The sequence below is a fragment of the Hoplias malabaricus genome, chromosome 13, assembly GCF_029633855.1.
Source record: "Hoplias malabaricus isolate fHopMal1 chromosome 13, fHopMal1.hap1, whole genome shotgun sequence".
Classification (NCBI taxonomy): Eukaryota; Metazoa; Chordata; class Actinopteri; order Characiformes; family Erythrinidae; genus Hoplias; species Hoplias malabaricus.
Window position 1 is genome coordinate 16475609 of NC_089812.1, and position 14422 is coordinate 16490030.

The 14422-nt window shown below is 42.1% G+C and overlaps 1 protein-coding gene across 2 annotated transcripts in view; it reads left to right on the forward strand.

Annotated features, from left to right (window-relative positions):
* Positions 1–11258, forward strand: part of LOC136664969 (serine/threonine-protein kinase 32B-like) — a 45210-nt gene extending 33952 nt beyond the window's left edge. Inside the window, exons 9-12 of one of the 2 annotated variants that reach the window (XM_066642495.1) lie at positions 276–401; positions 1076–1207; positions 1734–1798; positions 10055–11258. In XM_066642495.1, the coding sequence (XP_066498592.1) occupies positions 276–401; positions 1076–1207; positions 1734–1798; positions 10055–10181 (450 nt within the window). In that variant the 3' untranslated portion in view covers positions 10182–11258. Of the gene's footprint in view, positions 1–275; positions 402–1075; positions 1208–1733; positions 1799–7633; positions 7863–10054 lie in introns of those variants that run through there. The other variant, XM_066642496.1, reaches the window with a different exon arrangement.
* Positions 11259–14422: the final 3164 nt, after the last annotated feature.

Sequence of the window (14422 nt, forward strand, 5' to 3'; positions counted from 1 at the left end):
TATAAAATGCTGTGGCTGAAATTCTGAAAGTGCCTGAAAGAAAACCAAAATAGCTCCCCTATGTGAGTTTTTACAGTATGTTAGCACTATAGTAAACTAAGGCTGGTGGGACAGAGTGGCAGGTGCAGGCAAATGTTTCCCTAGGAGCTGGTGGAAACTGTGCGGGGCAGAGATGTGGGGGACACTTGGGACTCTTTGCTCACACTGTTTCCACAATGACCCTGAAATTAGTTAGAACAGAAGATGATGATGCTGATGTTTGTGTCTGTGTGTAGCTGCTCACAAAAGAACCAGAGAGCCGTCTGTCATGTATTTCGGACATCCAGAACCTTCCGTACCTGGCAGATGTGAACTGGGACGCAGTGTTTGAGAAATCAGTGCCACCAGGTTTCACACCTAATGTGAGTTACAAACTCTCTCTCTTTCTCTCTCTCTCTCTCTCTCTCTCTCTCTCTCTCTCTCTCTCTCTCTCTCTCTCTCTCTCTCTGTGTATAGCTGGAAACTATATTCCTCAGACTTTAGGCCCAAAATATTAATGTAATAAATTAATAAATCAAATGTTTAAAAAATCTAATTTTAATATTAAAACGCTAATCAATTTTCTCCTCCATGGGTATCTCGGAGATGACTTTAATAGACTGACAAGGGCTTACTGAGTGTGTCTGTGTGTGTGTGTGTGTGTGTGTGTGGTGTTTGGATGGAGAGGGGACTGCTTCGGAGGGAAGACTTGGAGTTATTCTGAGGGTTTATGACCCATATACAATTTTTATTTTGATGCCAGACAGAGGTGGAAAGGCAGAGCGGGGCTTTAGTGCTTTAAACACCAACTGTAAGAATTAGCAAAGACAGCAGTGTAGAGAGAGAGAGAGAGAGAGAGTGCGATTATGGTGTATTAACTATATGACAGAAGACAGAACTGACCTTTAGCCATAAAGGGATACCTCTCTCTCTTTTGTACTATCTCAATCTTTCTCTTTCTTTCTCTCTGCCACACATTATATATCTTTCTCTTGTATGTCTTTCTCCCTCATTGTCTATTTGACTCTCAATCTCACACTGTAATTTTCCTTCTCAGAAAGGACGTCTAAATTGTGACCCCACTTTTGAGTTGGAGGAGATGATTCTTGAATCTAAACCTCTGCATAAGAAGAAGAAGAGACTGGCCAAGAGTAAATCAAAAGATGCCAACAAAACCTCCAGCCCACTGGTTTGTTTAAACATGTGTAATATACATTCTACCATCATTATTTCAAAAGTTATTTCAGGATTATTTCAAAATAGCCAAATACCAGACCAAATTAACTCTAGCTTTATGACCCTTAAACTGGTCTGTGCTACACATTAAATTGTACCTTCAAAAAATCCAGATACAAGAGTAGTTGGCAAAGTCTTGTCTACCGGGCTTGATTTGGTAATCTCAACATTCAAGACAACATAGACAAATCAGGCACTGCACCACTTCTGCATAGCTATAACAAATGAGAATCTGGGCTTCAGGCTGAAATACTGCAGATTATTTAAAAGTTCAAGTAAGGAAAATATGCTAATGGTGTTTAATTTATTTTGACAGCTGTAATATCATTACATTTTTTATGCTGTCATTTATTTATACTGCCTTTGGGATGATTTTGTAGGTGAACTCCTACAAACTCATGATCGGTTCTAATCCTAAAACTGATCCACCTGCTACTGTGTGTGTGTGTGTGTGTGTGTGTGTGTGTTTGTGTTTTCAGCCTGCCCACCTGCAGCAGTGTCTAGACACTGTCACACAAGAGTTCATCATTTTCAACAGAGAAAAGTAAGTCTTACTGTCTCTCTCTCTCTCTCTCTCTCTCAATTTACAAAATGGATTCCAAAAAAGTTGGGACACTAAACAAATTGTGAATAAAAACTGAATGCAATGATGTGGAGGTGCCAACATCTAATATTTTATTCAGAATAGAACACAAATCACAGATCAAAAGTTTAAACTGAGAGAATGTATCATTTTAAGGGAAAAATATGTTGTTTCAAAATTTCATGGCGTCAACAAATCCCAAAAAAGTTGGGACAAGGCCATTTTTTACCACTGTGTGGCGTACCCCCTTCTTCTTACAACACTCAACAGACGTCTGGGGACAGAGGAGACCAGTTTCTCAAGTTTAGAAATAGGAATGCTCTCCCATTCATGTCTAATACAGGCCTCTAACTGATCAATCGTCTTGGGCCTTCTTTGTTGCACATTCCTCTTTATGATGCGCCAAATGTTCTCTATAGGTGAAAGATCTGGACTGCAGGCTGCCATTTCAGTACCCGGATCCTTCTCCTACGTAGCCATGATGTTGTGATTACTGCAGAATGTGGTCTGGCATTATCTTGTTGAAAAATGCAGGGTCTTCCTGAAAGAGATAGCATATGTTGTATATATATATATATATATATATATATATATATATATATATATATATATATATATAAACCGGATTCCAAAAACGTTGGGACAAGTAGCAATAAGTGGCTGGAAAACCAATTAACACTAATTAGGTCAATATACTTATATTCATATATATATATAAAATATAGGTGCTATCATGAAAGAGTTGATGTATTTCAGTAATTCATTTCAAATAGTGAAACTTGTATATTATACTCATTCGTTACACACAGACTGTTATATTAAACATAAGTATATGTTTATTTCTTTTAATCTGATGATTATAACTGACAACTAATGAAAACCTCAAATTCAGTATCTCAGAAAATTAGAATATTACTTAAGACAAATAAAAAATGAAAAAAAGATTTTTACAAATGCTGCCCAACTGAAAAGTATCTCAAAGTATTTAAAATTTACCAACTCATGAGAAAATAACAAAAAGGTCCAAAATACACCCTCCCTCTTCGGGGGAGGCATGTCCGTTATGAGAGAGTCGCAGACACCAGTCGAGTGAAGTTCAAAGCAAATCAAAGTTTTTTACCAAAATACTGGATCCAGGAGAACTAACACATTGAGAAAAGTGTGATACCCCTCCCAAGTGAAAATTCTGACCTCCCATCATCTGACTCAAAAAGTTATACCCATGATGACGTATAGCCTGGTGGTGAGGCGTTTCTGGCTGATTAGCGTATATTAATATGCATAATTTCACGTGTTAGTACTCAGCTCTTCACGTGCAATATTCAGGTGCCTGTTGTGACCCTGAAGACATTCATTATCTGGCCAGGCTGACAATGGGCCTCTCTTCTCAGCACTTTTTCCCTAGAGACTAAAATTTAGGGAGTTAGAAATACACTTCAAGGCCACAAACAGAAGCTACAGATCAGCGCCTCCATGCCCAACACTATGATGTCAGTGTGTTACAATTCTGGAGTGCACATCTGTTCAAGGTTAGACGTTAAGAATTAAAACTGTGTGTAAATATCAAGTTATCATGCCATATAGTGAAGTTAGCTTATAATATGTCTTTAGGAGTAATTATCATATGAGTTAGTAGTGCAGGATCAAGCAAAAATGTTTAACTACATGTGTAAGTAATTCATAATGTAAATACTGGTTAGTCATTCATATAAATGCATATAGGGTACAGGATTTCACACAATTATAAATGCTTAATTTTAACTAATCATTTAAGGATATTTGTCCACTAACACAAAGTAATAAAATTATTTTTCACAACAAAATGCAACATTTACTTTCATCAGAGAACATAATGTTGGACCACTCAGCAGCAATCCAGTCCTTTTTCGAAGCGAGACGCTTCTGACCCTGTCTCTTGCTCAGAGTGGCTTGACACAAGGAATGCGACAGCTGAAACCCATACAGACGTCTTGTATATGTGTCACGCCTTCGTCCCGTCAGTCTGTTGTCCCCGCCATGTGCTTTATTCGCACATGGCTATGTTTTGTTTATATCCTTGTCTCCGCCCTCGTCCCGCCTCCTCGTCCGTGTCATGTGTCAGCCCGTCCTCGTTATCTGTCCAGGTGTGTCTCGTTTGTGTCTGTATTTAAGCCCTCTTTTGTCACGTCCTGTTTGTCGTACATTTCTCATTTCTCTTTTCTCATGTCTAGTCGGTCGTGTTTTCGAGTCTGTCCGTCTGTCTCCACAGTTTCTCCGTGTCTGTTTCCCTAGTCGTTGTTTCGTGTCGTAGTTTCTTTTCCTCTCTCGTTCCTTCGTTTTGTCTTTAGTCTGTCAGTCCCGTTTGCCCTGTTTAGCTCCCCTTGTTTAGTTTAGCCTGGTTAGCTCCCTGTTTGTTTTCGTTTTGTTAAGGTCTCTGTTTTGTTGTTTTCCTTTATTAAAAAGCTGTGTTTTAGCGAGTGCGTCCGCCTCCCTCAATCCGCCCCTCGCTCCTGACAGAATGTACGACCTCCAGGACGCAGCTAGCACAGACTATTATCTCAAGGGATGTGCCGTTCGCCGGACTCCATTCCGCACAGGCCCCAAAGATCCTGTGGGGGAGGCTTTGAAAGCGGCCTCGGAATGGAGTCGCCGGCTCCAGCTCCTGCCTGGCGCTGCTCCGGATCCTATAGCGGAGGAGTCGACTCGGGAATCGAGTAGTTGCGCCAGCGGGAATCGAAAGAGTCGGCGGAAGAACCGTGCTGGAGTTCCCCCCTCGCTGGAGGATTACCCCCTCAGGTCCGGGGAAATTTTTGGGGGGGCGTTAAGGGTAGGGGCTGTTAGCCTCACCTCCGTAGCTCTGAGGTCTGAGGCTAACAGGGGCGCACCTCGAGGTGATCTAATGGGTGCGCCTGTGAAACCCCCTAAACCCTTTACAGCTCCAGCGCGAGCCCGGCGAGCAGCACAAACCCCTGTCCTCGAGAGCGCGGCGCGCGCCTCTCCTGTCTTCAGGGACGACGTCGCTGCAGGTTCCCCTGCCTCCGTGGACGACGTCGCTGCAGGTTCCCCTGCCTCCGTGGACGTCGTCGCAGGGTCTCCAGTGTCCGTGATGGCGGCACCCGCCGCTCCAGTGTCCGTGATGGCGGCACCCGCCGCTCCAGTGTCCGTGATGGCGGCACCCGCCGCTCCAGTGTCCGTGATGGCGGCACCCGCCGCTCCAGTCTCCGTGATGGCGGCACCCGCCGCTCCAGTGCCCGTGATGGCGGCACCCGCCGCTCCAGTGCCCGTGATGGCGGCACCCGCCGCTCCAGTGCCCGTGATGGCGGCACCCGCCGCTCCAGTCCCCGTGATGGCGGCACTCGCCCCTCCTGTGTCCGTGACGGCGGCGGCGCCCGCCGCTCCTGTGTCCGTGACGGCGGCGGCGCCCGCCGCTCCTGTGTCCGTGACTGCGGCGGCGCCCGCCGCTCCTGTGTCCGTGACTGCGGCGGCGCCCGCCGCTCCTGTGTCCGTGACTGCGGCGGCGCCCGCCGCTCCTGTGTCCGTGACTGTGGCTACGGCCTCTCCTGTCCCCGTGACTGTGGCTACGGCCTCTCCTGTCCCCGTGACTGTGGCTACGGCCTCTCCTGTCCATGTCCGTAGGTCGGCCCGAAGGACTTCAGGGCCGATCCCCAGAACTGTGCCCAGGCTGGTTCCTCAGACTGCCACACAGACATTAGCCAGTCCTGGGCACCGCCCTGTTATTTTGGTTCCCTTGTCTGTCCCTGTCATGGTTCCCGTCTCTGTCCTTGTCCCAGTACCCGTGTCAGCCTTTGTCTCTATCCCTGTACCTGTTACTGTATTCATGTCTGTCCCCGTAAACGTCTTGGTCCCTGTTCCCCTACCAAGTCCAGTCCAGTCTCCTGTCCTGCCTCATGTCCAGTCCCCTGTCAGCCCTGTCCAGTCTCTGTTTCAAATCCCTGTCCAGTCTCAAGCCCCGTCTCCGTTTCAACCCTCTGTCTTGTCTCATGTCCAGTCCCCTGTTAGTCCTGTCCAGTCCCCGTTTCAACCCTCTGTCTTGTCTCATGTCCAGTCCCCTGTCAGCCCTGTCCAGTCTATGTTTCAACCCCCGGTTCAGTCCCCTGTTAGTCATGTCCAGTCTTCGTATCCGTCCAATGTCCAGTCACCCGTCTTGTCTCCGGTCCAGTCTCTGTTTCAAATCCCTGTTCAGTCTCAAGTCCCGTCTCCGGTCCAGTCTCTGTTTCAACCCTCTGTCTTGTCTCCTGTCCAGTCCCCTGTTAGTCCTGTCCAGTTCCCGTTTCAACCCTCTGTCTTGTCTCCTGTCCAGTCCCCTGTTAGTCCTGTCCAGTCCCCGTTTCAACCCTCTGTCTTGTCTCACGTCCAGTTCCCGTATCCGTCCAATGTCCAGTCACCTGTCTTGTCTCCGGTCCAGTTTCCCTTCCAATCCCCTGTCCAGTCTCCAGTCCCGTCTCCGTTCCAGTCTAGTGTCATGTCACCTGTCCTGTCTTCTGTCCAGTCACGTACCCCTGTCCAGTCTAACGTTCCTATCCTGTCCAGTGTCTTGTCACCAGTCTCTGCTCCCGTCCAGTCCCAGCACCAAGTCATGTCACCTGTCCTGTCTTCTGTCCAGTCACGTACCCCTGTCCAGTCTAACGTTCCTATCCTGTCCAGTGTCTTGTCACCAGTCTCTGCTCCCGTCCAGTCCCAGCACCAAGTTCTGTCACCTGTCCCGTCTTCTGTCCAGTCCCTGTTTCCATCCAGTGTCATGTCCAATGTCAAAAACCCTGTCAAGTCCCATGTGTCCACTCCTGTCCTGTCCAGTCCGTTCTCGTCTCTTGCTGCCCCCCTTTGTCAGTCTCCTGTCATGTCCCATGTCCCGTCTCGTATATTCGGTCCTGTCGTGTCCCCAGCTCCTGTGTCTGTTCCCGTCCTGTCCTGAGTCCTGTCACCCGTTGGTTTGTTGTCCTGTCTTGTTTTCCGTGCCCTCTCCAGTGCCAGCTCCTGGGGGGTTTAGGAGTACGCGCCCGGGAGTTGCGCGTTCTTGGGGGGGGCATCTGTCACGCCTTCGTCCCGTCAGTCTGTTGTCCCCGCCATGTGCTTTATTCGCACATGGCTATGTTTTGTTTATATCCTTGTCTCCGCCCTCGTCCCGCCTCCTCGTCCGTGTCATGTGTCAGCCCGTCCTCGTTATCTGTCCAGGTGTGTCTCGTTTGTGTCTGTATTTAAGCCCTCTTGTGTCACGTCCTGTTTGTCGTACATTTCTCATTTCTCTTTTCTCATGTCTAGTCGGTCGTGTTTTCGAGTCTGTCCGTCTGTCTCCACAGTTTCTCCGTGTCTGTTTCCCTAGTCGTTGTTTCGTGTCGTAGTTTCTTTTCCTCTCTCGTTCCTTCGTTTTGTCTTTAGTCTGTCAGTCCCGTTTGCCCTGTTTAGCTCCCCTTGTTTAGTTTAGCCTGGTTAGCTCCCTGTTTGTTTTCGTTTTGTTAAGGTCTCTGTTTTGTTGTTTTCCTTTATTAAAAAGCTGTGTTTTAGCGAGTGCGTCCGCCTCCCTCAATCCGCCCCTCGCTCCTGACAATATGTCTGTGTGTTGGTAGGTATTGAAGCACTGACTCCAGCTGCAGTCCAGTCTTTGTGAATCTCCCCAACATTTTTGAATGGGTTTTATTTCACATTCCTCTCCAGGTTGTGGTAATCCCTATTGCTTGTACACTTTTTTCTACCACATCTTTTCCTTCCCTTCGTCTCTGTATTAATGTGCTTGGACACAGAGCTCTGTGAACAGCAGCCTCTTTACAATAACCTTTTGTGTCTTGCCTTGTTGTGTAGGGTGTCAATGGTCATCTTTCGGACAACTGTGAAGTCAGCGGTCTTCCCCATGATTGTGTAACCTACAGAACTAGACTGAGAGACCATTTAAAGGCCGTTGCAGGTGTTTTGAGTTAATTAGCTGATTAGAGTGTGGCACCAGGTGTCTTCAATATTGAACCTTTTCACAATATTCTAATTTTCTGAGATACTGAATTTGGGGTTTTTATTGGTTGTCAGTTATAATCATCAAATTAAAAGAAATAAACACTTGAAATACACTTCAGTCTGTGTGTAATGAATGAGTATAATATACAAGTTTCACTTTTTGAATGGAATTACTGAAATAAATAAACTTAACCACTTTAGGCAGGATTTTATTGATTAGTGATTGTTTCTGTAGGTGCACCTATGGAGTATGCAGATGTTCATCTGTATACACAGAGCTTGTTTAATTTTCACAGAAAAGCATGAAACTAGCCTTCACTCTCCAAGCCTGGCAGTGTGGGGGAGACCCTGGAACAGGCTGAACTGGCAATGAATAAACTGGAGAAACTATGTTTAGAAAGCATGAAATGAAATGGGACACTCTGGAGCAGCCACATGTGCCTAAGGTCACTGTGCCCAATGGCACACATGGTGAGAGGGGTGAGAAAGAGTGTAACTGTGTTATCAGGAGTGATGCAGCTCCATATAATATTGGGATGAGTGAGAGTGGTGGTTGTCATCTAGAAAGAAATAATCTACCTCAGTACCTGATTTAATATTCACCTGTGGCTAAATCTACTACAGATTTTTTAAATCATTGGCCCAACCTTCAATTACATCCCAACCCCCAGAGGCTTTGGAGGTGATGAATCGACTGGGAGTGAAACCCTAATCACTACTGACATGAGCATCATCCAATCAGCAACAAGCCTATCTCTTTCCATAAGTACCTACTGTTTTGTTTTGAGTAAATGTGTCTCTCTCTCTTCTGGTGTTCGTGCCACTCTTTTTCTTCATCTCTCTCATTTTGTGCATGCGTTTGCAATTGCAGGGTAATTCTGCCTCGCTGTACATAGCAGACCTCATTAAATTATTTCTGAAATCAGCAATTAAGACAAAACAGGTGGTTGTTTCTTTCTAAGGCCAAGTCCCAGGGCTGTAACTATCAGTTCAGCCAGCATTTTTCACACTGAACATACATTCAATATAGCATTATTTAACATAATTATAATATAACATACTTTAAAATACAGAATAAATGTACTCTATGGTACATTTAATGAGTGTATTGTGGGGGTTTGTTGTTTCTCCCAGTGTGTGTGCACAAAATGGTTGAATGAGCGGTTTTCCCACTTCAATTTTCTCACATTAGTTTCCCTTATCTTCTTTCTCTCTCTCGCTCTCTCTCTCTCTCTCTCTCTCTCTCTCTCTGTGTGTGTGTGTGTGTGTGTGTGTGTGTGTGTGCGTGTTGTAATGCTGTGTTAAGTATGCAAGCTAAGCTTTAGGCTGTTTGATTCTGCTGCTCTAATTCATGCTCTGATGAATATTCCACTGCTCAAGTGCTTTAAACTTTACAGCTATGAATATTAAATAAATGGGTCTAATCAGTTCACACCCATCTCATTAACCAGAAACTCTTTCAGATTAAAAGAAAAAAAAAGATTTTAGCCTACAATATGGAGCTGAATGCAATACATTTCTCAGATTTCTTTTCTGGCTGAATATAAATACAGTCTCAGCCGTTCTGTTTTCTGAATGTAACACATTAGAGTGAAGAAACCCTGAAATTACATGGTTTTAAGGTTTGGCCACAATTTTTCCCCCATAATGTTATCACATCAGTCAGTATACAGCACACACTGTGTGAAAAGTGGGCTGCTTTAAACAGTGCTCTCCAGTTCAGCGTTACTGTAGCAGAATTAAGTGCCACCGGGAGTGCATATGCCAAATGAATGTATGAAAATCCTATGCCTATGCCTATGTATGAAGGTCTATGCTTACATTTTTTTTAATTAAATTGAATTTGTAACCAAGTTGCCAATAAATCATAAACCCAAACTGCTTGTATGCAAAATGCAATTTCACTGCATTTCTGTTTCACCTAATGGAAAATGTTTGCCTTTATATCAGTGTCAGAATAAATAATCATATTGCATGGAAATATTGGTGAACCAAGAGTGATTTTTAAGTATTTTTCCCAAAACTGAGTAATTAATCAATTAATCAAGAGTCTTGTTAGAAAAATGATAATAGAGCCATAATAAATCATGATACTTTTATTTTTCATACTCAAGTACATCCGAACAGAAATGCTTTTGTACTTTTACTCAAGTGAAAATCTTAACTGAGAACATTTACTTGATTATTTTACCCTGGGTATCTATACTTTATTTTAAGAACATGATCTGCGAACTTCGTATACCACTGGTGTTTATTCCTTTCTCTCTTTTTCAGGTTAAAGAAGCAGGGTGACAGTGTGAATAAAACATCTCTGTCAGCACAAGACAAACTGCAGGACGGACACAATGGCAACAACAACAACAACAGTGTTCCTCAAAGAGACACTGAATACCAGAGCTAATACTTACACACAGATTAAACTGACCAACTACAGCACTGTGCAAATGTTTTAGTTGAGAAAATTAGCTTTAAAATCTATTTATCTGAACTGTAAGTGTTTATTTGCTCAAAAAGTCCTAATATTAGAATAAACCCAACCCCATTATTCCAGTCAGTGTGTGTGTGTGTGTGTGTGTGTGTGTGTGTAAGAGAGAGAGAGAGAGAATGTGTTGGTTTAACCCTTTTCCACAAGACAGTCCAGTATTATTTGAGGTTATTATCCATTATGTTAAATCAAGTGTTCTGTGGATTTAACAAATCCATACTATAAAAGAGAACATCTGGAAACACACTTTGTTCTCCACACTCGCTCACAACACAGCTGCTATTTTTAGATCTAAAAATCTTTTCACTTGTGTTGGATTTTTGTATTTATTTTAATTCTATGTAATTTTATACAAGCACCACGCTTGAGAAGACACATTATTTTAGCCTAAGGCTTTTGCACAGTGCTGTAAAACAGACCATGGCTAAAACTGAGCAAAAGCTAAAACTGAACTCTGTTGTCCACTCTGACCTTCTTTAGTCCTCCTGCTTTAGAGAAACAGGAAACATGCTGACCTCTGTCTGAACACAGTAACATCCTCAAAACATACATACAGCATGGAGTATTCACAGCACAAAACCAGACCCTTTGCCTTACAGAGTGTGTTTTGGAGTGTGAGAGGTTTGTAAAACTGACTGACTGAGTGCATCAGTGTGTCACCAATGTAGCTGTGTAGCCTAGCTAGCATTAGCAGTAGCCACCCTTTTTGTCTGTACCCTGCTCTGCTGACTCCTGTAGCATTCGTCTGATTATGCATCTGATACTTCTTTTACTCTGTGCTGAATATAAATCTCTGTCAAATAAATTTTATGCATCTGTGTGACGGACTGATAACTGAGAATAAGAACTGTGAAGACAGAAATTATACGCATCAGGTTTAGGCTAATATTTAGATTTGTGATTATTCAGAATGCTGATATTTCAGCTGTTGTCTATGTTTACACATACAGTGTCATTCTCAAAGGTGTGAGGTTTTGTTTGTTTGTTTGTTTGGTGTGTTGGTTGTTTTTTTTAAACATGCAAATAAATTATGAAGCATCTGAACAAATTTTTTTTAGTAAAACTACTGCTGAGCACAGCATATTATCAAGTGATAGTATTATCCTGGACTCACTGCATTTCACACAGCTGTATCCAAAGAACAAAGACGACCAAGAACATTTAGTTGATTTTAAGAATTACTATTACTTATTTATTCAATGTAACTGGTTAGAGTAAAGTGCATGAAGTTTAATTTGGTTGTGAGCAGCTAAATGGAGTTTTATAAACACACTAATGCCACAAAATGTTTCCTCACGACTTCCCATTACAATATGTCAGGCAAAGACACACACACATGATAGACAAATTCAGCAGTCCTAACAGTGGAATAATGTAAGTGATGCAGAGCCAAACACAGCCCCAGAAACACACAAACACAAAAGCATGTTTCTCTTTTATTACCTATGTTTTATTCACATGAAAATTTGTAAAAGACTCCGTCCAGCTCTGCTGGGCGATGACGCTGTATTAAGGTGCTGAGCTCTTTCTTAAACCTCAACACACCCCCAAATAAATCCATGGTTCATGCTTAAGAACCTACTTTATTTCAGTTTCATTTGGGAAAAAAATGTTCTCGTTTGCGAAGTTTTTGTCTGTGGAAACGCACAGAATGTTTCCAAATTTCGTTCACAAACTGGAACCGTTCCGTCGTTGGTGGAAAAGCACTATGTAAAATTTGTCTGAACTAACAACAGATGGTGAAATAATTCCTCATTCATAATCAACATTAGGTCTGTCAGTCAGTAACAAAAATGCCTCTTTTAGGCCGGCCTGGTAGGTGGTCCGGCAATATTTTAACTCAAAGACAAAAAGACTGAAGTTACTAATTTTGCCCCTTTGGCTGAACGTGATGATGTAGTGGAGTATGTGGATTTCTTTCTGGGGGGTGCTCATATTACTCCAGTTTATTTGTCATGTTTTTACTGGACAAAGGCTTATTAGGTCAGGTCCTCACATCAAATGAAGGCCAAAACTGTCTGGAGAGATGTGTAACTGAAGTGTCTAAGGATGAATATTGAGAACACACTATTCACGACAGAAATTGAACAGTTAAATACAGAAATATTAACGTAATTAACATAACAGAACACTCATTTCCACTGTTTGATTTCTTGTTCATGCATTCAACTTATTTTTCTGTCTTTAGGACATTGAAAATTGCTTTATAAATACAATTTATTATTATTATTATTATTATTATTATTATTAAATTAATCTGGCCTTATTTTGATGCTGTACTCTCCGTCCATCCTCAGCTGGTTAGGGACAGGAATGTGTGCTGTATCTGAGTGGCCAGAAAGTGCTTGTGGTAAAGGTCACTAAAGTGCTCTGTTTCTTGTCCCGGATAATTGGACCTTTTTAACTCAAACAAGTTGACATTTTGTATTTTGAAAGGGCAGAATCATTTTCCCAAATACACCCACCCCTTATCCCCCACCACCACCATGCACACTCATGTTGAGATATATTAGGAATGGACTTTACTTTTATATTTAGATATTCTTTTATGGTTACATTATTACAAACAGTGATTGCATATTTGATTTCTTCTGAAGGTTCCTGTCTGTCACCCTTTTATAGAGAAAACAATGCTGTGATTTATTATATTTTTTAACACACCTGAAGCTAAGACATGGTCTGCAAGTGTAGTGTAAAGAGAATCATACATCCTTAAGAATATATAATATTAATTTAATACATTTAATACTTAAATCAACACTAGGTAGTTTATTTTAGTGTATTCTTAATATTACAGCTTCTAAATCGTTGTGACTGAGCTGTAATAGGCACTGTCACTGCTAACAAATTGCATCATACAAGGCCTGGAAACCACTGGGTAGCTGTAATCCTCAAGACATAAAGCAGTTTGGTCTTGCTGACTGAGAGATGTGACTGAGAAGTGATCATAGCATTTATACCTAAAATTATTTATGCTGATATTATCAGTAATCCAAATCTTTAGCTCCTTAAAATCAACATTAATAAAAACAATAGAATGGGACACTTAAATAATACTATCTTTGTAAACCTAGATGTCAGTATACATGTCTGTTGTTGGAAAATTTATTTTACTCTTAAAACATTTAAAGTAATGTGAGGTTTCTTTTTTTGACTCCATACTCTAGGCCTGTAGTTTACATACAGAAAGAGAAAACCTCTTTTTTTTTCTCTTTGAGTTTCACATAACCAGAACCAGACTATTACTCCTCTTCACAGGCTGAGGGATGAGGGGCTGAACTCCTGAGTATTCGGTAAATAACGTGATGTGTGTGTATGTGACAGAGAGAGAGAGAGAGAGACCCCCTAGACAGAGCTGGACCACTGCTTTAAATGAGCTCAGCGATCCTGTGGTGCATTTTTTTGGCTCTGCTGCCGATCGACTCTCTGGAGGAGTGCAAACTTTCCACTCAGAGAATCACCAAAAGCCCAAACACTGACCTGATTTCAACTCCATCTGCTCTCAGGAACACACACTCATCCATCCAGCTTTACAGGAATTGTTCAAACACAGTCAATCAGTTTCCAAAATGATATTCTTCTATAAAATGTGTTAAAACCTTAATTCTGTTGAACATTTATGTAACTGACTAAAATACATAGAAATTAAATGATTTCACGTAAAAATCTGGCTGTTGATTACAATTTAAATATGTTTGTATTTATACAATCAGGTTGTAATTTTGTACTTTTTTCAGTTAAATTCATTTTCAACAGGGGGATTAATTTACTTTTTCCCCAAAATTACATTTGTAAATAATACATTCACAGTGATAATTCACTATATTTAATATCTCAATATCTCTTTACTCTCACAGTTTATCTATTGGCTGCATTATTACTATAGACCATACTCATGTCAATTTAAATTGAGAAAAATAGTCAGTTGTTTTGTATCATCAAGTGCACCACAATGAACATGGAGCACAGAAAACAAATTGTCTGAGGAAATCAGAAAGAAAATTATAGACAAGCATTTGAAAGGTAAAAGCGAAGTTTGTCTCCAAGCTGCTTGATGTTCATGTGCCTACAATCGCAAAGAAGTATATGGTTCATCGGGCTGCAGCCAACTGCCCTGGACACAGTCTCGTGAGGAAAACTGACTCCAGATTAAAGAG